Genomic DNA, 20,616 nt, shown 5'->3' on the forward strand with positions numbered 1-20,616 from the left:
GAACCTGCCCTCTGTGCCTCTATTGATTGTGAAAGTTTGCTCCCTTGTGATGATTATTAATTGCCCTAAACAAGGTGCTAATTTTTTAAAAAAAATATATTTTATTGATTTTTTACAGAGAGGAAGGGGGAGGGATAGTTAGAAACATCGATGAGAGAGAAACATTGATCAGCTGCCTCCTGCACACCCCCTACTGGGGATGTGCCCACAACCAAGGTACTTGCCCTTGACTGGAATTGAACCTGGGACCCTTCAGTCCACAGGCTGACGCTCTATCCACTGAGCTAAACCAGTTAGGGCAAGATGCTAATCTTTTAAAGACAAATGCCAGGAATCCTAATAGTCTATGTTCAGATCTGCTGTTGCTTGGAAGCTGATAGAATGCTATTCTAGATGGAACTATGCACCATCTTTTTATTTTTTTAACTAAACTTTTTGTTTTCAGATAATTGCACATTGTCACGCAGTTATCATAAATAATACAGAGAGATCTGTCTGCACTTTATCCCATTTCCCCCAGTGGTAACATCTGGAAAAACTATAGTAACAATATTATAACCAGGATATTGACATTCATAAGAGTGAAGATATTTAACATTTCCATCACCAAAAGGATTCCTCATGTTGCCCTTTTATAGCCACACTCATTTCCCTCCTTTTCCCACCCATTTCTTACACCTTCACGATCATGAAACTGCTCTCCATTCCTATAATTTTGTCATTTATTTTCTTTTTTTTTTAATATATTTTTATTGATTTCAGAGAGGAAGGGAGAGAGATAGAGAGTTAGAAACGTCAATGATGAGAGAGAATCACTGATCGGCTGCCTCTTGCACGCCCCCCACTGGGGATCAAGCCCGCAATCCTGGCATGTGCCCTTGACCGGAATCAAACCTGGGACCCTTCAGTCCGAAGGCGACACTCTATCCATCCAGCCAAACCGGCTAGGGCAGTCATTTATTTTCTAAATAGAATCATACAGTAAGCAACTTTTTGTGGTTGTCTTTTTTCTCTCAGCATGATTCTCTGGAGATTTATAAAAAAAAAAAAAATTTTTTTTTAACCAAGTTTGTTCCTTTTTATTGCTGAATAGCATTCCATTGTATGAAAGTAACACAGCTGTTTTTTTTTTTTTTTTTTAAATATATTTTATTGATTTTTTACAGAGAGGAAGGGAGAGAGATAGAGAGTGAGAAACATCGATGAGAGAGAAACATCGATCAGCTGCCTCCTGCACATCTCCCACTGGGGATGTGCCCGCAACCCAGGTACATGCCCTTGACCGGAATCGAACCTGGGACCCTTCAGTCCGCAGGCCGACGCTCTATCCACTGAGCCAAACCGGTTTTGGCAACACAGCTGTTTTTTTGTGTTTTTTTTTAATCATTCACTTGTTGAAGGACATCTGTATTGTTTCCTTTTTTTTTTTTTTTTGGCTATTCTGCATAATGCTGCTAAAATTTTTTGCTTATAGGTTTTTATGTGGACATAAGTCCTTTCTCTGGGATAAATGTCCAGGAGTCTAATTGCTGGGTTGTGTGATAGTTTATATGCTTAGGAAACTGACAAGCTGTTTTTCAGTGTGGCCTTACTATTTTATATTTCCAGCAACAATATGTGAGTGACTCAATTTCTCTACATGCTTGCCAACACTTAGTGTTGTTACTATTTTAAGTTTTTGAATTTATAGGAGTTTATTTGAGCCAAACTGATGACAACTGCTGGGAAGGAAACTCTAAATGGGGGAGAAAATGCTCCTGTGTTGTCACTAATTTTAATTTTAGCCATTTTGATAAGTGTGTGGTACTATCTTATAGCTTAATTTGCATATTCCTAATGGCTAATGATGTTGAACATCTTTCCATGAGCTTATTTACCATCAATATAGCCTCTAGTGAAGTGCCTTTTGCCAATTTTCTAGTAGGATTGTTTGTTTTTACTGTTAAGTTTTCAGATTGCTTTACATATTCTAGTTCTTTTTCAGATATATGTGGTTTGCTAATCTTTTATCCAACTCCAGAGCTTGTCTTTTCATTCTGTTTTGCAGAGGAAAATATTGTAATTTTAATTGAATGGAATTTATTGAAATTTTCTTTTATTGCTTGTGCTTTTGGAGTCAAGTCTAAGAACTGTTTGCCTCATCCTAGATCCTGTAAGTTACTTTTTGTATGAGGTTTAAAACTTAGAGGTTCATTTTTTTGCTAAAAATGTCTGACTACTCCAGTACCATTTGGAAAAACATCCTCGAGGATCTTAGAGGGAAATGTCCAGTATTCTGCCACTAAGTATAAGGTTAACTGTATATATTTTTTAGATGCCGTTATCAAGTTGAGGAAGATTTCTATTCCCATTTTTGTAGTTGTTTTGTTAATCATCACTTGAGGATCTTTTTCCCTTGATTTTAGAGAGAGTGGAAGGGAGGGGGAGAGATAGAGAGAAACATCGATGTGAGAGAGACACATCAATTAGTTGCCTCCTGCATGCACCCTGATCTGGGCCAAGGATCCTCCCACATGTGCCTGGACCGGGGCGGGGCATCGAGCCTGCACCCCAGGCATGTGCCCTTGACCGGAATCAAACCTGGGACCCTTCAGTCTGAGGGCCAGCACTCTATCCACTGAGCCAAATAGGCTTAGGGCAGTGATGGCGAACCTTTTGAGCTCAGTGTGTCAGCATTTTGAAAAACCCTAACTTAACTCTGGTGCCGTGTCACATAGAGAAATGTTTTTATATTTGCAACCATAGTAAAACAAAGATTTATATTTTTGATATTTATTTTATATATTTAAATGCCATTTAACAAAGAAAAATCAACCAAAAAAATGAGTTCACGTGTCACCTCTGACACGCGTGTCATAGGTTCGCCATCACTGGGCTAGGGCTACTGCTATTTTTTGAAGAGGTTTTTTAAAAATTGTGATTGAATATTGTTTTTTGTCAAATGCTTCTTCTGCACCAGTTGATGCAATCATGTAATTTTTCTTCTTTACCTTGTTAATATGGGTGATATCCCCTGTTTTATTCCTAGTATTGATGATTTGTGTTTTCTCCTTTTTTTCTTTGCCAGTGTTGCTAGAAGTTTGTTAATTTAAGAGCCAGCTTTTTGTTTCTTTGATTTTTCTTTATTTTTTTCAATTACATTTATTTCTGCTCTTTTATTATAATATTTTCTTTCCTTCACTTACTCTGAGGTTTTGTTTTGTTTTAGGTTTTATTGCTCTTTTCTTTCTAAGTTCTTAAGGTAGGACTTAGATTATTGGAAACTTTCCCTTTTCCAATGTACATATTTAGTGCAATAAACTTCTCTCTCACTGCTTTAGCTGTGTCCCACAGTTTTTGAGATGTCATATTTTAATTTTCATTCACTTCAGTGGATTCTTCCCTTTCCTTTGGGCTTTCCTCTTTGAACCATGAATTATAAGTGTTTTTAGTTTCCAAGTGTGGGTATATTTTTCTATCTTTCTCTTACTGATTTGGGTTTGATTCCATTATGGTTAGAGAACATGGTCTGAATGATTTCAGCTGTTTTCTATTTGTTGAGGTGGGTTTTTTTTTAATGGCCCAAGATAATGGTTTATCTGGGTATATATTCTATGGGCACTTGGAAAGAATGTGTATTCTGCTGTATGAATATGGATTAGGTCCTGTTGGTTGATGACATTGTTGAGTTCTTTGCCCTTCCTGATTTAATGTCTAGTTCAGCGATTTTCAACTGGTGTGCCGCGGCAGGCACACTGGTGTGCCATGAGAATTTTTAAAACATGTAATATCTGACTATTTAGTCAGGGGCACTGACCTCTTTTCCCTTAGATTGTTAAATAAAAAATGACAACAGCCAACACAATAGCCGTCTAGTGTGAATGAATCAATATTATACCTTTTTGTTGTTATTAGATTGGCAAAAAACATAAAATAGTTTTTGGTGTGCTGCAGAATTTTAGTAATTTTTATGTGTGTGCCATGAGATTAAAAAGGTTGAAAATTACTGGTTTAGTTCTTTTATTGATTAGTGAGAGAAGGATATTGAAGTCTCCAACTATAATTGTAGATTAGTCTTTCACTTTTCAGTTATAATAGTTTTAGCTTTATGTATCTTGCAGCTTTGTTGTTTGGTACATCTAAGATTGGTGGATTGACTCTTTTGTTATTATATAACTAGAGGCCTGGTGCACGAATTCGTGCATGGGTGGGGTCCGGCCAGCCTGCCCTGATTGGGGTGGGGGTTGGTAAATGGGGGCAGGGCTGGCTGGGGTGGGGCCACGGGTGGTTGGCCAGCTGGCCCCGCCCCTGGTCGAACTCCCAGTCGAGGGGACAATTTGCATATTAGCCTTTTATTATTTAGGATGTTGTTTTTTCTCTGTCTCTAATAGTTTTCTGAGGAAATGCTCTAGTGAATTTCTGCTAGAGAGAGCTTATCTCCTGGTGTGTTTGTAAAGAAAAGGAATAGAACTGAAGAGTTTGGATATGAAATAGAAAACTTGAAAGGTATTAAAAACAGCATAAATCAGAATTAAGTTGCCCTTTGTTTATTTGTTTTACAGGTTTTTATATAAGCAAAGCAAAATACCTAGGGAAATTTGAAGGTATGGGACAAAAAAGTAATCTTCAGTGTTTGTTATTTATAATAATAAAAGCGTAATATGCTAATTAGACTGGACAGCCGAACGATCTTCCAGGCTTCATTCTGGACATTTTTCTGGATGAAGCCACGGCGGTGGGGGCCGAGGTAGAGGCGGTTAGGAGTGATTGGGCAGGCAGGCGAGCAGTTAGGGACAATCAGGCAGGCAGGCAAGTGGTTAGGGACGATCAGGAAGGCAGTTAGGCAAGTGGTTAGGGGCCATCAGGCAGGCAGGCGAGTGGTTAAGGTCATCAGGCAGGCAGGCAGAGTGGTTAGGGGTGATCAGGCAGGCAGGCGAGCAGTTAGGGTCATCAGGCAGGCAGGCAGAGGGGTTAGGGGCGATGAGGCAGGCAGGCGAGCGGTTAGGAGCCAGCGGCCCCGGATTGGGAGAGAGGGTGCAGGCTGGGCTGAGGGGACCCCACCCCCCCCCCCAACCAGGATGAATTTTGTGCACCGGGCCTCTAGTTATAAATAAAGCAGCAGTAAAATTATTTTGTACATATATCCTAATATGCTTCCATTTCTGCAGGATAATGTTCTAGATGTAGAATTGCTGGGTCAAAGACTGCTTTAAAAAATAAAACAAAATCTGTGACTGTGGGGGTCAAGTCAAAGTATGTGAAATTCTCTTTCTTAATTGGTAAGATGGCCTTCCCCTTAACTGATATTTCTTCCTTGTGTTGACACCTTCTGTCATTTAAAAAAATATATTTTATTGATTTTTTACAGAGAGAAGGGAGAGGGATAGAGAGTTAGAAACATTGATGAGAGAGAAACATTGATCAGCTGCCTCCTACACACCTCCTATTGGGGATGTGCCCGCAACCAAGGTACATGCCCCTGACTGGAATCGAACCTGGGACCCTTCAGTCCACAGGCCAACGCTGTATCCACTGAGCCAAACTGGTTAGGGCACCTTCTGACATTTTTAAAAAGATATATTTAATGGTATTTCTATCAAGGTTACATTGGATAGATGATTGGATTTCTTTGCTTTTTTGTGTTTTTAAAGGTATTATTTCTTTGAACTTGATAATTCAGTTTTAAAATAATCTTTTATTAAAGTACTAGAGGCCCGGTGCACAAAAATTTGTGCACTCGGGGGGGGAAGAGGGGGTCCCTCAGCCCAGCCTGTGCCCTCTCGCAGTCTGGGACCCCTCGGGAGATAACGACCTGCTGGCTTAGGCCTGCTCCTGGGTGGCAGAGGGCAGGCCCAATCCCTAGGTGCAGCCCCTGGTCAGGCTCAGAGCAGGGCTGATTGGGGAGTTGGGGCGCCGCCCCCTGTCATGCACAGAGCAGGGCGGATTGGGAGGTTGTGATGCCACCCTCAGTCATGCTCAGGGTAGGGCTGATTGGGGGGTTGGGGCACCGCCCCCATCACACTCAAGGCAGGGTCAATGGGGAGGTTGCGGCACCACCCCCTGTGATGCACAGAGCAGGGCCAATCAGGGGGTTGGGGCACTGCCCCCCCCCCCCCCCCCCGTCACGCACAGAGCAGGGCCCATCAGGGGGTTGGGGAGCTCCCCCCTCTCATGCACAGAGCAGGGCCCATCAGGGGGTTTGGGAGCTCCCCCCTCTCATGCACAGAGCAGGGCCCATCAGGGGGTTGGGGAGCTCCCCTGTCACGCACAGAGTAGGGCCGATAGGGGAGTTAGGGCACCGCCCCCTGTCACACACAGAGCAGGGCGGATCAGGGGGTTGGGGCGCCACCACTGTCACACTCAGGGCAGGGCCGATGGGGAGGTTATGGCTCTACCCCATCACAGACAGAGCAGGGCCCGTGGAGGGGGGGGGTTGGGGCGCCACCCCCTGTCACACACAGAGCAGGGCCAATCAGGGGGTTGGGACGCCACACCCTGTCACACACAGAGCTGCAGGGCGATCAGGGGGTTTGGGCGCTGCACCCTGTCATGCTGATCTGGTGCCAGGAGACCTCTCGGCTCTGCTGATCCCGGTGTTGGGCGGCATATTACCCTTTTACTATATAGGATAGAGGCCTGGGGGCCGGCTGGTTTGCCCTGAAGGGTGTCCTGGATCAGGGTGGGGGTCCCCACTGGGGTGCCTGGCCAGCCTGGATGAGGGGATGATAGCTGTTTGCAGCTGGTCACACACCCTTCAGGGTGGGGGTCCCCACTGGGGCACCTGGCCAGTCTGGGTGAGGGGCTGAGGGCTGCTTTCAGGCTGGCGGTTTTGACTGAAGCTCCCAACCGCTCCTTTTTTTCTTTTTTCTTTTTTCTTCTGGGCCAGCTTTAGCTCTGGCTCTAGCTCTGAGGCTTTCGCTGCTGGTTTGTTTGCCGTTCTATAATCGAAACAATGTATAACTTCAGCTCTGAGATCCCAGCCAGCTATATTTGTTACAAAGTTTCAAACTGCCAGCTCAGAGGCCTGCAAGGCAGGCGGGAACGTTGGAGTCCGCAGTCACGGGAGCAAGCAAGCCTCATGTTCGCTTCCAGCTGCCTGGCTGCTGGCCGCCATCTTGGCTGACAGTTAATTTGCATAAGGATATGCTGATTAGCCAATGGGAAGGGTAGCGGTTGTGCGCTAATTACCATTTTTCTCTTTTATTAGTGTAGATACTATACATAAAATACACAAACTATAAATGTATAGCTTGATGAATTATTGCTAAGTGGATATACCCATGTCAAGAAATAAAACATGGCTAGTCCACCCAAAACTCATGCTTGCTCCCAGTCACACTATTTCTTCCCACCATCAACACAAACAGTAAATGGACTTTATACACAATAGACTAGGTTTTTAAAATATTAACCATAATTTGAGTGTGTATTTTGTGTGTGTGTGTCTGGCTTCTTTATTTCTTTATTGTGCTTGTGAGATTCCTCTGTTGTAGCAGAGGAATTTGTTGATTTTCTTTGCTATATCGTGATATTACATTTTTAAATACGATTTATGTATTCTGTGTTAAAGTATTTAAGAGTGTGACTTGTCTTATCATACTCTTAATGGTGTCCTTTAATGAGAAATAGTTACTACTTTTAATGTAGTCCAATTTATAAATCTTTATGTTCTTTAAAGAAATCTTAACTTCCCATGAGGCCACAAATACATTGTCCTTGAACTTTTAAGGCTTCTATTTTTGTATGTAAACTCTGTTACATTAAATACGTTTATTCTTTATACTTTTAAAGAATAAACAATTTTATTGGAAAATAAATGTTGAATTTTAACAGATGCCTTTTCAATAGCAACTAATCTTGATCTCCTCCTCCTCCACCCCCTCTACCCCCGTTTATGTATTTAATCTTGTATTTAATTATGTTGTAGTTTTCCTTGTGCTTTATCTGCAGCCCATTCCTGGGATGCACCCTTCTTAAGCATAGTGGATAGTAAAAAATGTGTTATGATCTATTTCTAAGATTTTATTTAGGTGTTTTTAATTAGTTCTCATTAAATGAGGTTAGTTTGTAATTGAACTTTTTGTGTGTGGTGCTTTTAACTATACTACATTTGAAGGCTTCTCTACCCATTTTTTCTTCTTTGGAATGAGTACTATAAGAGTTTCCTTTTGAATGTTGGAAAAATTTTCCAGTAACTTTACCAGTGCTCTTTTCTGTTTATTACGTAATATGTTTTCTCATTCCTTTTGTTTTGGGCTTATCTTTTTTGTTTATCTATTTTGATTTGTCATAGTTTTACATAGCTATCTAATTAATTTCAAATGTATCCTATTAATAAAACCCCAGTATGCAAATCGACCGAACAGCAGAACAACTGGTTGCTATGACTTGCACTGACCACCAGGGGCCAGACGTTCAACACAGGAGCTGCCCCATGGTGGTCTTTGTGCCCCCATAGGGGGCGCACCGCTCAGCCAGAAGCCAGGCTCACGGCTAGTGAGCGCAGCGGTGGTGGAGGGAGCCTCTCTCGCCTCCGCGGCAGTGCTAGGCACCCCTTGGGGGATGTCCGCAGGCTGGGCTGAGGGACACCCCCCACCCTGTCCCCCCAGTGTACGAATGTCATGCACTGGGCCTCTAGTCTGAAAATAATAGAGAATAACTTACCACAAAGGTTTGTAATCTTTTTTATTGATTATGTTATTTTTATTTCTGATTTTATTAATTCACTTTTTTTTTTTTTAAATGAATGGGGGGGAACTTTCCAGAAAGCTCGGTGAGAGGTGAAGGAGCAGCGGCTGCCTGAGCTGCGTGCAGCAACGCGCTCTTTCCAGCTCCTCCACACCTGCCTCGGCCTGCTCACCGGCTGTCAAAAATGGTGAAAGAAACCACATACTATAATGTTTTGGGGGTCAAACCCAATGCCACCCAAGAAGAACTGAAAAAGGCTTATAGGAAGCTGGCCTTGAAGTACCACCCTGATAAGAATCCAAATGAAGGATAGAAGTTTAAACAGATTTCTCAAGCTTACGAAGTGCTCTCTGATGCAAAGAAAAGGGAATTATATGACAAAGGAGGAGAACAAGCAATTAAGGAAGGTGGAGCAGGTGGTGGTTTTGGTTCCCCCATGGACATCTTTGATATGTTTTTTGGAGGAAGAGGAAGGATGCAGAGAGAAAGGAGAGGTAAAAACGTTGTGCATCAGCTCTCTGTAACCTTAGAAGACTTATATAATGGTGCAACGAGAAAACTAGCTCTACAAAAGAATGTGATTTGTAACAAATGTGAAGGCCGAGCCCTAACCGGTTTGGCTTGGTGGATAGAGCATCAGCCTGCGGACTCAAGGGTCCCAGGTTCGATTCCGGTCAAGGGTTGTGGGCACATCCCCAGTAGGGAGTGCGCAGGAGGCAGCTGATAGATGTTCCTCTCTCATCAATGTTTCTAACTCTCAATCCCTCTCCCTTCCCCTTTGTAAAAAATCAATAAAATATATTTTACAAAAACCAAAAACAAATGTGAAGGCCGAGGTGGTAAGAAAGGAGCAGTAGAGTGCTGTCCCAATTGCTGAGGTACTGGAATGCAAATAAGAATTCTTCAGATAGGTCCTGGAATGGTTCAGCAAATTCAGTCTGTGTGCATGGAATGCCAGGGCCATGGGGAAAGGATCAGTCCTAAAGATAGATATAAAAGCTGCAACGGAAGGAAGATAGTTCGAGAGAAGAAGATTCTAGAAGTTCATATTGTTAAAGACATGAAAGAGGGCCAGAAGATAACATTCCATGGTGAAGGAGACCAGGAACCAGGACTGGAGCCAGGAGATATTATCATTGTTTTAGATCGGAAGGACCATGCTGTTTTCACTGGACGAGGAGAAGACCTTTTCATGTGTATGGACATACAGCTGGTTGAAGCTTTGTGTGGCTTCCAAAAGCCAATAGCTACTCTTGACAACCGAACCATAGTCATCACCTCTCATCCAGGTCAGATTGTCAAGCATGGAGATATCAAGTGTGTATTAAATGAAGGCATGCCAATTTATCGTAGACCATATGAAAAGGGTCGCCTAATCATCGAATTTAAGGTAAACTTTCCTGAGAATGGCTTTCTCTCTCCTGATAAACTCTCTTTGCTGGAAAAACTCCTACCTGAAAGGAAGGAAGTAGAAGAGACTGATGAAATGGACCAGGTAGAACTGGTGGACTTCGATCCAAATCAAGAAAGACGGCGCCATTACAATGGAGAAGCATATGAGGATGATGAAGATCATCCTAGGGGTGGTGTTCAGTGTTAGACCCCTTAATGGGGCCAGTGAATAACACTCACTGCTGGCATTTTATATACAGTAGTGAGTGAGTGAAGGACTGTAACCATAATATGCTCACTACTTGCTATTGTTTTTGTTTTAATATTCAACTATAGTAGTGTTTTAGAAGTTAAATGAAGAATAAACTCAAATATAAGAGCTCAAAAAAAATGAATGGGGCTATTGAATTGTGTTGTATTTTCTCAATGAATTAGCTTAATTTTTTCTACTGTATTTTCCATTTTGTTTCTCCTTTTTTTATATCTCTCCTTTTGAGATTATTATTTTTATTTTCTTTTTGTCTTGTAATTCTACATTTCTAAAATCTCAGTTCATTTGCTCTTGCTTTTCTTTTCATTACTAAGGTATTTAGAGTGGTAAATTTTTCTTTGGTAGATTCCCATATATTTTGATAAAATTGATATTTTTGTTTAAGCTATTTTATTATTTTCTGCACTTTTTTCTTGGCCTGGTCATAATTCAAGAAAGATGTTATATATTTCTTTAAGTTAAAATATATTTTATTATTCTTTTTCATTATGTATTATTACATATTATATATAAAATATGCACATATTTTACACGTACGTTATTTCCAGAGGGTTGAACATCTTTTAATTTGTTCTGAGAATTAGGTATGTGTTTATAATTTCTACCTTTTTAAATTCAGAGGGAAATAATGACTGCTAATTTCACATGTTATACATAGTTTGCTTTCTCATCTTTTAGTTCTCTAAACAAATTAAAATAATATTTTATATATTACTTTTTAATTTTTTTCTTAGTATAATATGAACATTTCCTCATGTAATTAAATAATTACTTAAAAATATTTTTAAAGGCTCCATAGTATTATAAAGATCTTTTATAGACTTAAAAAAAAATTCTCATCTGAGGATATGGTTTTGTTTGTTTGCTTGTTTTTGGTTAATCCTCACGTGAGGGTATTTTTTCCATTGAGTTTTTTAAGGAGAGTGGAAGAGAGAGAGGGAAAGACAGAGAGAAACATCAATGTGAGAGAAACACATTGATTGGTTGCCTCCTGCTTGAGCCCCAACTAGGGCCCCGGCCGGGGAGGATCCTGCAACCATGCTCTTGACCAGAATCAAACCCAGGACCCTTTGGTCCGCAGGCCGACGCTCTAGCCACTGAGCCAAACCAGCTAGGGCTGAGGATATGTTTTTCATCTTTCTAAGAGAGAGAAACAGTGATATGAGAGAGAAACATTGATCAATTGCTTCCCATACACACCTCGATTGGGGATCAAACCCACAACCTAGGTATGTGCCCTGACCGGAATCAAACCTGCAGCCTTTTGGTGTATGGGATGATGCTCCAATTGAGGCACCCTTCCAGGGCTTTTATAGACTATTTAATGAGAGCAATTTTCGTTGCCTATTTAAATTGTCTTACAGTACCTTTACTTGTACCTTTCATTTAAATTTTATGTATTTAAATTTTTAAAATGTATTTTTATTTATTTCAGAGAGAAAAGGAGAGGGAGAGAGAGGTAGAAATGTCAATGATGAGAGAGAATCATTGATTGGCTGCCTCCTTGCACGCCCCCTACTGGGGATCAAGTCGCAACCTGGGCATGTGCCCTTGACCAAAATCGAACCCAGGACCTTTGAGTCTGCAGGCCAATGCTCTATCCGCTGAGCGAAACCAGTTAGGGCTGTATTTAAAATTTTTAAAATATTTATTGATTTGAGAGAAAGAGAAATATCCATTTGTTGTTCCACTTATTTATGCATTCACTGGTTGATTCTTATATGTGCCCTAAGGATCAAAATACACAATCTTGGTTTATTGGAGGATGCTGTAGCCAACTGAGCTACTTGGCCAGCTTATGTATTTTTATTTATTTATTTATTTATAAATATATTTCATTGATTTTTTTACAGAGAGGAAGGGAGAGGGATAGAGAGTTAGAAACGTCGATGAGAGAGAAACATCGATCAGCTGCCTCCTGCACACCCCCTTCTGGGGATGTGCCCGCAACCAAGGTACATGCCCTTGACCGGAATCAAACCTGGGACCCTTCAGTCCGCAGGCCGACACTCTATCCACTGAGCCAAACCGGTTAGGGCAACCTATGTATTCTTAAGCAATGTAGTAAAATTGTGCTTATTTTTGGAACTCTCCCCTAATGTTTTTAGATATCTGAAATTTTGTACCCCAGGAGCAGCCCTGAAGAGGAAGAGCCATAGAGGGTGTGTGGGAAGTGAAGAGGCAAGGATTCTACACATCTTGTCTTAGTGAAGTTTGGGGAACTTCAGCCTTACTATTTTTAGGTGAATTTGAGATCTTTTTTGTACCAGGTGATGGAGCTATATCTTCACTGTTGCTAGGATTCCAGAACTAGCTCTGTGTTTGTTTCTTTGAAGTGCTGCTTCCTAAGCACTTACTTGCTGTGACCAGGGCATAGTCCTGCCTGGAGGTCTCCTTATATGCCCATTCTGTTTCTACTCATGTTCCTCTGCTGGACATTTTTAACTGTGTGTTCATTCTTAAGAGCCCTAAAGTTCTGCTCTTATTTTTTCTTTCCAAATCTGTAAAAGCTTTGGAGTTTAATTTAGGCTTTATTCATAAACTAGTGAATTCATGCACATTGAAAGGAAATTAATTAGAAGAAATATTTTAATATTGCTATTCGTCCTTTATAATAGAAGTGTCAGAGATGAAAGAAATTTAGTAAAATGTACATGAAAGTAATATATAAATTGATTAATAAAAAACAATAACAACAAATATTTTCCATGAAATTTTTACTGTCAGAATCTTCGTTTATCATTAATTTTTAAAAATATGCCAGGTATTCTGGAAAATTTGTATCATTTGAACAAACTTTGCCTTTGCTACAACATGGAGTAAATTTTCCATCAGATGGTTTTTCATCGGAGAAATTTAGGGATAGGCATAATGGACATGTAACAGTCATTCTACCACAACTGTGTTCGATAACTGCATCCTCATTTGCCTCATTTTCGCTGTGAAGGCAGTTCCTACCAGTATTGGTAGTACTTGTCGATGACTGTTCTTCAGACATATTCTGTCGACGATGTCACTTTCTTTCAGCTTCAGAGGTATGTTGTGCCAATAATTGTTGTTCAGAAATACTCTTTTGATGATGTCACTTTCTTTCAGCCTCAGAGGTATGTTGTGCCAATAGTTGGTCTTCAGATACATTCTGTTGACGACGCAGGCTTCTTTCGGCTTCAGAGATGCGTTGTGGCAATAGCTGGTTTTCAGACATACTCTGTTGTCAATTTCGGCTCCAGAATGTCAACAAAAACATGATGTCTATACCTGGCACCCACAGCCACCGTTTGCAGGCTGGGATGGGCTGCGGCCTGCATTTTGCACCATGGGGTCTCTGCAGCATCGGTTGCAATTTGGTGGTGGCAGGGTCTCTGTCCCACTTGGAGGAAGCCTAGCGTTGCTTTATCAGCACCAGGTCCGCAGTGCCATTTCTCTGCGTGACATGGCAGCTCCTGCAGTGAGCATCTGCCCCCTGGTGGTCAGTGTGCGTCATAGCAACCGGCCGGACAATGGGAAGGACACTTAGCATATTAGCCTTTTATATATAGAGACTAGACACCTAGTGCACGAATTCGTGCATGGGTGGGGTCCCTCTGGGTGGCCTGCAGGGATCAGGCTTAAACCCGCAGTCCAACGCCGCCTGCAGCTCCTACCTGCCGCTCCTGCTAATCCTGGACCCACTGTGCCTGCCGCAGGCTCGCGCCCAATTAGTCCCAGTCGGGAGAGGCTTGCACTGTCACAGCAGCGCTCCCCAGGCATGAGCCCGGCGCCTGGCGCCTGGCACCCTTCCAAGGGGAGTGGTCTGTGGGATTGGGTTGAAACCAGTCTCCTGCGTCCTCCGAGGGGTCCCAGATTGTGAGAGGGCGCAGGCCAGGCTGAGGGACCCCCCTGGTGGTCAGTGCACATCATAGCGAGCAGTTGAGCAGCCTTTGCATATCATTAGCATGTTACACTTTGATTGGCTGTTTGGTTGTTCTGCCATTTGGTCTATTTGCATATTACCCTTTTATTATATAGGGTCCGTGTTCCTCTTTCCCATTTAGGGACCTTGGACGCTTAAGCAAATTGATGTTTTTTCTTTTTTGTGTCAACTATTTTGGATTTTCTATAAACATAAGTAGAAATGGTATTACGGTATGTAGATCATGCCTGATTTAAAAAAAACACACAAAATTATTTTATATAAGAAGACCATAGAAATAATTTTTAGTTAACTTTGGTAGTTGAGTTACTTTAAAAATTTGTGATGCTACTTACATCACCACCTAATATACATATGAATATATGTATATGTGCTAAAATTTCACTATGTACAGTTATTCTGATACCATTTATTCTGTCCTAATTTCATTAAAAATAAGTGGTGATTGGGGACCCATTAAATTGTCTGCAGGATTCTTTAGTAGGTCACGGCTTGCAGTTGAAAAGGTGCCACAATTTTCTAGAGGGAAGAGGTTGGCTCCAAGGGATTAAACTGAGTTAGGCAGCCCTGGCTGGCGTGGCTTAGTGGTTGATTGTCAACCTATGAACCAGGAAGTCACAGTTCGATTCCCACTCAGGGCACATGCTTGGGTTGCGGGTTCTATCCCCAGTAGGGCGCGTGCAGGAGGCAGCCGATCCATGATTTGCTTTCATCATGGATATTTCTCTCTCCCCCTCTCCCTTCCTCTCTGAAATATATATGTGTGTGTGTGTGTGTGTGTGTGAATATATATATATATATATATATATATATATATATATATGGTTTTAAAAATAAACTGAGGCAAACTATAGTCATGGTGTGCTTAAGAGCCTGGACTTTGGAGAAGGATGGACTTGGGCTCATCTAGTAGGCATTCTAGAGCAGTGATGGCGAACCTTTTGAGCTCGGCATGTCAGCATTTTGAAAAACCCTAACTTAACTCTGGTGCCGTGTCACATATAGAAATTTTTTGATATTTGCAACCACAGTAAAACAAAGACTTATATTTTTGATATTTATTTTATATATTTAAATGCCATTTAACAAAGAAAAATCAACCAAAAAAAAGAGTTCGCGTGTCATAGGTTCGCCATCACAGTTCTAGAGCTTAAGCCTTCTATAAAATGGGAATGACACTTCCTGCCTTGGGGTTTTGAGGATTAAATGGAAGAATGTATGGCTATAAGGTAAGCATTAATACACACCCACTGTTTTTTGCCATTATTACTTGTTTCAGGACAAATTGGAGTTTCTCTGACTTGAGCCCAGTGGTCTTTGTACAGATTGCAGAATCTACTAGGACAGGAGTTATGGGGCAGTGTTAAGTAGCAGAACAAGTGGATGGGAATTGTTTAGTTGATTTGCTGACCCTTTGGGATCAGGTCAGGTGACTGCTGGAATGTGTGCTCACAAATTCTGTTAGTTCTTTATAGGAGTGGGAGCTGCATGAAGGTGTCAGGCAGTTACAGTGCCTTCAGTGCAGAAGAGTTGGACTGCTATCCTTGTTCATGGGTGGGAGGTTGTAGCTAGAGTGTGTGTGTGTCTGTGTGTGTGTCTGTGTGTGTGTGTCTGTGTGTAAGATCAACTCAGGGGAAGACTAGAGGACATATTCTGAGTTTTCACTCTATCTCCTTCCATATTTCACATTTAAAATAATTTCCTGCCCTTTTACCCCCCTTTTCTAAAGAATGACCAGCTTTATGTTTTAGATAACAGTCTGTTCTTAAAAGGAATCGAAGCCAATTTGAATGTTAAAATTTAAATAAGAAAATTAAATCTATATAAAGTCCTAATATGAAGAGAAACCCATTTATTAACATTTAGTGTTTTCCCTTCCAGTTTTTTCTCTTGCATAAAAAAAAGGTGGCAGTAATACTGTACATCAGGCACCTTTATAATGAAATTAAAAACTGAACTGGCTAGATAGCTCTAGATCAGTAAGATGTAGAGGAAGGGAGAAGGGGCAGTGTTGAATGGGAGAGATAGAAACATTGATTTAGTCTGTCCTCTTAGGTGCTCTGTAAGAAGTAAGAATTTGACTGTAAAACTTCCCTCTTTACTGCTCTTCTCCCTTATTAGGCATGTGCTCCTGTGAGGTCAGAAGAACAGATCTTATGGTTGTTGTGCTTCTAAAATTAGTATCCCCATTAGATTGCTGGTAGAGTTTCTATTTTTTTTTTTTTGTGGAATATGAAAGCTGAACTGTTTCTAATAGTTCTGTTAACCATATATTTGCTAGTCAGTGCTTTTCAACTGCTCAGGTCCTCCACCAGTGATCCCTCTCAGGTCCTGAGAAAAACCCAAGTAGCCTACCCTCCATGGCAGAACCTGAATGGGCAGTGCTGCCTGGAAAGGGTGACTTAACATGAGTCTATTAGTTTTCTCTTTTTCCCACAGATTTTGAAGCCAGCTTCATAAGGCTTTTGGACAAAATAACAAATGGTTCTCGAATTGAAATAAACCAAACAGGTAAGCTCCTTTTCTTCCTGTTCGGGAGAGCATCTACATATGCACTACTTAATCATTCTTCTGTTTCTCACTCCATTTGATGGTATACATTTTATATTCAGATGGAAACATCCAGTTTCCTGTCTGTGATACAATTGTTGGGAGATATGTGTGAATTCTGCCAATTTAAGGGGCATACACTTGATTTTAGGGAAGTTAGAAGACTGAAAATTTCAGATCAACAAACAAGCACCTTCTCTTTTTTAACAGTAAAATATTTTATACCTACCACTTATTAACTTACAACTTTTCAAAGTTCGTTTACTTATATTATCACAACAAAATCTTACCACAAACTCTAGGAGGTAGTTGTATGTGCTGAATTTTATTTTTTTATTTTGCTTTTAAGATTAGTTTAAATAAGTATATGCAAAAACTGGGAAAGCCCCTTCAGCTGTTTCCGTTCCATTCCCTCCCCAGGTGCAGCCATGCTGGGGAGGGGGGCGATGCCCTTGTCTCCTTCCTCTATATGCATTTGCTTATAAGGGTACCTCTGTATCTTAGACGAACGATTTTCAACCAGTGTGCTGCAATAATTTTTAAAAAGATGCAGTACCTGACTATTTTGTCAGGGGCACTGACCTCTTTTCCCTTAGATGGTCAGATAAAAAAAATATGATAATAGCCAACGCAATATCTGTCTAGTGTGAATGAGTCAGAGTTATACCTAATTTTTTTTTTTCAGGTCAGCAAAAAATTTTAATATGTCTTTTGGTGTGCCGTAGAATTTTAATAATTGGTGAGATGAGGACAGTTGAAAATAGCTGTCTTAGGCCATCAACAGGGTTGTGCTCTTGATATGTTCTACAGCCAGCTTTTTTTCTTCACTAGCACAGATGTCACAGGTTAATCTCAATTATTTCAGTAGGCCTCATATAGTATTCCATTGTATGGATGCATGATCATTTATTTCATTCAGTTTTTTCTAGGTACTTTTTGTTTGTTTGCTATTAGAAACGTTTACTCGTATATACATTGTATAGGAAGCAAACATCTTTGCCAGGTTCCATGAACGAATTATGTACTTTTCTGTACATGTGCAACAGAGGAAACTCTGAACTTGTTGACTCTTTTCTTTCTAACCCTCACCTGAGGATATGTTTATTGATTTTAGAGAGAGGAAGGGAGAAAGAGAGAAACGTCTATTCCTTGCCTCTCCTACACACCCCAACCAGGATCGAACCTGTAACCCAGGTATGTGCCCTGACTGGAAATCAAACCCTCAGCCCTTTGGTGTACCGGGCAACGCTCCAGCCAAGTGAGCCACACCAGCCAGGGCCCACATGTTGTTTCTTTTAAAAAAGAAGACAAGCTTGGCTTAGTAAGTGGCCTGGCACCACAAGGAAATTCGTTGCAGAGAACAGGTTTTAGGTATGTGGCTTCAGATGCCCTTTGCAAGCTATGGTTCTCTTTAGTCTTCCTTGGCTTGTTTACTTTGAAATTCCTGGAGATTTTTTCAGCAGTTTATATTGGTGATTCAGAGGGCAGGTAATTATATTATTTTCTAGTCACTTCTACAGCTTAGGTTGGGAAGTAGATATTTACATGATCCTGCTACCCTTGTATCACTCTCCCATACCCACCGCCACCCCAGGGTAGAATACTTCATTTTGATGACCTGGTCAATTTCTCATTTGGTTAATTTGCAGGCATAAACAGATTTGCAGCGTTTAATGGTTATATAGCTTTTTTTTTTTTAATGGCTTTTTGTACTAGAGCAGTGGCTCTCAACCTTCCTAATGCCGCGACCCTTTAATACAGTTCCTCATGTTGTGGTGACCCCCAATTTCATTGTTACAAATTGAACATAATTATAGCATAGTGATTAATCACAAAAACAATATGTAATTATATATGTGTTTTCCGATGGTCTTAGGCGACCCCTGTGAAAGGGTCGTTCGACCCACCAAAGGGGTCTCGACCCACAGGTTAGGAACCGCTGTACTAGAGGATTAGTTTTGTGACTCATGAATAGTGTTTAGAATAACTGATGTAGAATCTTTCCCTTTGAGAAGTGTGGGAGGAATATGATTCTGATTTTGATCGATTCTGATTGTTGGGATTTTGGTTTTTAATAAAGTAAGACCTAAATTTATTCTATGAAATTCACAAGAGCTGCTTGCCTTTGGAGTGACTGAACATATCTACTTCCTCTGTTGCTAAATTTGCTTATTGATAAATTGTGCCAGAAGACATTGCAAAACATTTGAGCAACAAAAAGACCTTGTTCACCCACTTATACTCCCAGATCATCTAGAGCATCGGTTCTCAACCTGTGGGTCGCCAACCTGTGGGTCGTGACCCCTTTGGTGGGTCGAACGACCCTTTCACAGGGGTCACCCAAGACCATCGGAAAACACATATATAATTACATATTGTTTTTGTGATTAACCACTATGCTTTAATTATGTTCAATTTGTAACAAAGAAAATACATCCTGCATATCAGATATTTACATTACGATTCATAACAGTAGGAAAATTACAATTATAAAGTAGCAATGAAAATAATTTTATGGTTAGGGGTCACCACAACATGAGGAACTGTATTAAAGGGTCTCGGGATTAGGAAGGTTGAGAACCACTGATCTAGAGTATTTTATTTTGTTTTTCCTCTATAACGTTAATCTGGTAAGAAACTTTTTGAATGATACGAATATGTGAAAAAGTGAATAAAGATAATAAAGAGTTTCTAACAAAACTAGTAAGTCAATTTAGATATTTTCATTTGTTTACTTTTATAATAGCTACTATTAATGGAATTGCCATAAAGTACTTGATTTTGTAGGCATCTTGTTTGGTGAGTGTGGTACATAGGAAATCTCATTTCAAGGGCCTAGAAGAAGCTGATTGCTGGTGTGATGGTTTCAGAGCATTGTTTGTAAACACCCTTGTTCAGCAATGTCTGAGAATGCTGTTGGCAGACTTAAGATACCTGTTCGGATTTTTTTCTCTCTGCCTTGCCATGACTTTGGCAATTCAGATGGCTTAGGGAGGGGCTTAATTTGTTACTGTTTATTAAATTACACTCACAGTTTATTATTATTACAAGGGCTTGACAGTAATGAGTCAGCTTTTGGACTGAAGTGTGGGCTCTTAGGAATGGCATTTTGAACTCCCTTCGATGCCCATGTCAGACTTTCCCCTTGGGACTCACTGCCTGTGTTGATTTTGTGACACCGAGCGTTGTTTTTTTTTCCCTGCTGAATGTGGCTCTCTTTCCTTTTATGTAAGGGACGACCTTATATTACCAGCCTGGCCTCCTGTATGGTGGATCCGTGGAGCATGACTGCAGTGTTCTTCGTGGCATTGGCTATTACCTGGAAAGTCTTCTTTGCCTGGCTCCATTTATGAAGCACCCATTAAGGATAGTTCTTCGAGGAGTGACCAATGACCAGGTTGACCCCTCGGTGAGTAGTGAGGCCACACTTGTTTTGTCTCTTGTCACAACCCAACTTTTGATAAACAAGTTCCTGATAAAGCACAGGTTTATTGTTGAGTGTATTTGTTTTGTTATTTACCTTGAGATTTAGAGATTAATCACTGCAGGACGCAGATGAACCAAGATTCATAATCAGTCAAATTCAGTAACGATTGTTACCATTCATCAAGGTGCCTTTCATTGTCGTGTCAAAGAACCTTCAGAACAGATGCTGGAAATCTCACCACAGTTGACATGAAATATGGCTCTGGCTGAAGTGTGTGGGAGTGAAACTTTCACAAGGTCATGTGATAGCTGAGGCTGGAAAGCAGCAGACCACACTTTTAGACAGAAAATATTTCCTTGGCATTGTTGCAGCACAGTCTTGACTTATTTAAACTTG

The 20,616-nt window shown here is 40.8% G+C and overlaps 2 protein-coding genes across 2 annotated transcripts in view; both read left to right on the top strand.

Moving 5' to 3' along the window:
• RCL1 (RNA terminal phosphate cyclase like 1) overlaps window positions 1–20,616 on the top strand; it is a 65,232-nt gene that overhangs the window by 7,949 nt on the left and 36,667 nt on the right. The window contains exons 2-3 of the mRNA XM_070431598.1: window positions 16,683–16,754; window positions 20,027–20,202. Coding sequence (XP_070287699.1) covers window positions 16,683–16,754; window positions 20,027–20,202 — 248 coding nt within the window. The remainder of the gene's footprint in view (window positions 1–16,682; window positions 16,755–20,026; window positions 20,203–20,616) is intronic.
• Window positions 8,738–10,282, top strand: LOC139020534 (dnaJ homolog subfamily A member 1-like). The gene is given in 2 exon segments (XM_070430164.1): window positions 8,738–9,266; window positions 9,498–10,282. Coding segments are annotated over 2 exon segments (1,185 nt in total). The 5' UTR covers window positions 8,738–8,851; the 3' UTR covers window positions 10,268–10,282.

Source organism: Myotis yumanensis, unplaced genomic scaffold (genome assembly GCF_028538775.1).
Source record: "Myotis yumanensis isolate MYYU_CA2020_CCGP unplaced genomic scaffold, mMyoYum1.0.hap1 SCAF_12, whole genome shotgun sequence".
Taxonomy (NCBI): domain Eukaryota; kingdom Metazoa; phylum Chordata; class Mammalia; order Chiroptera; family Vespertilionidae; genus Myotis; species Myotis yumanensis.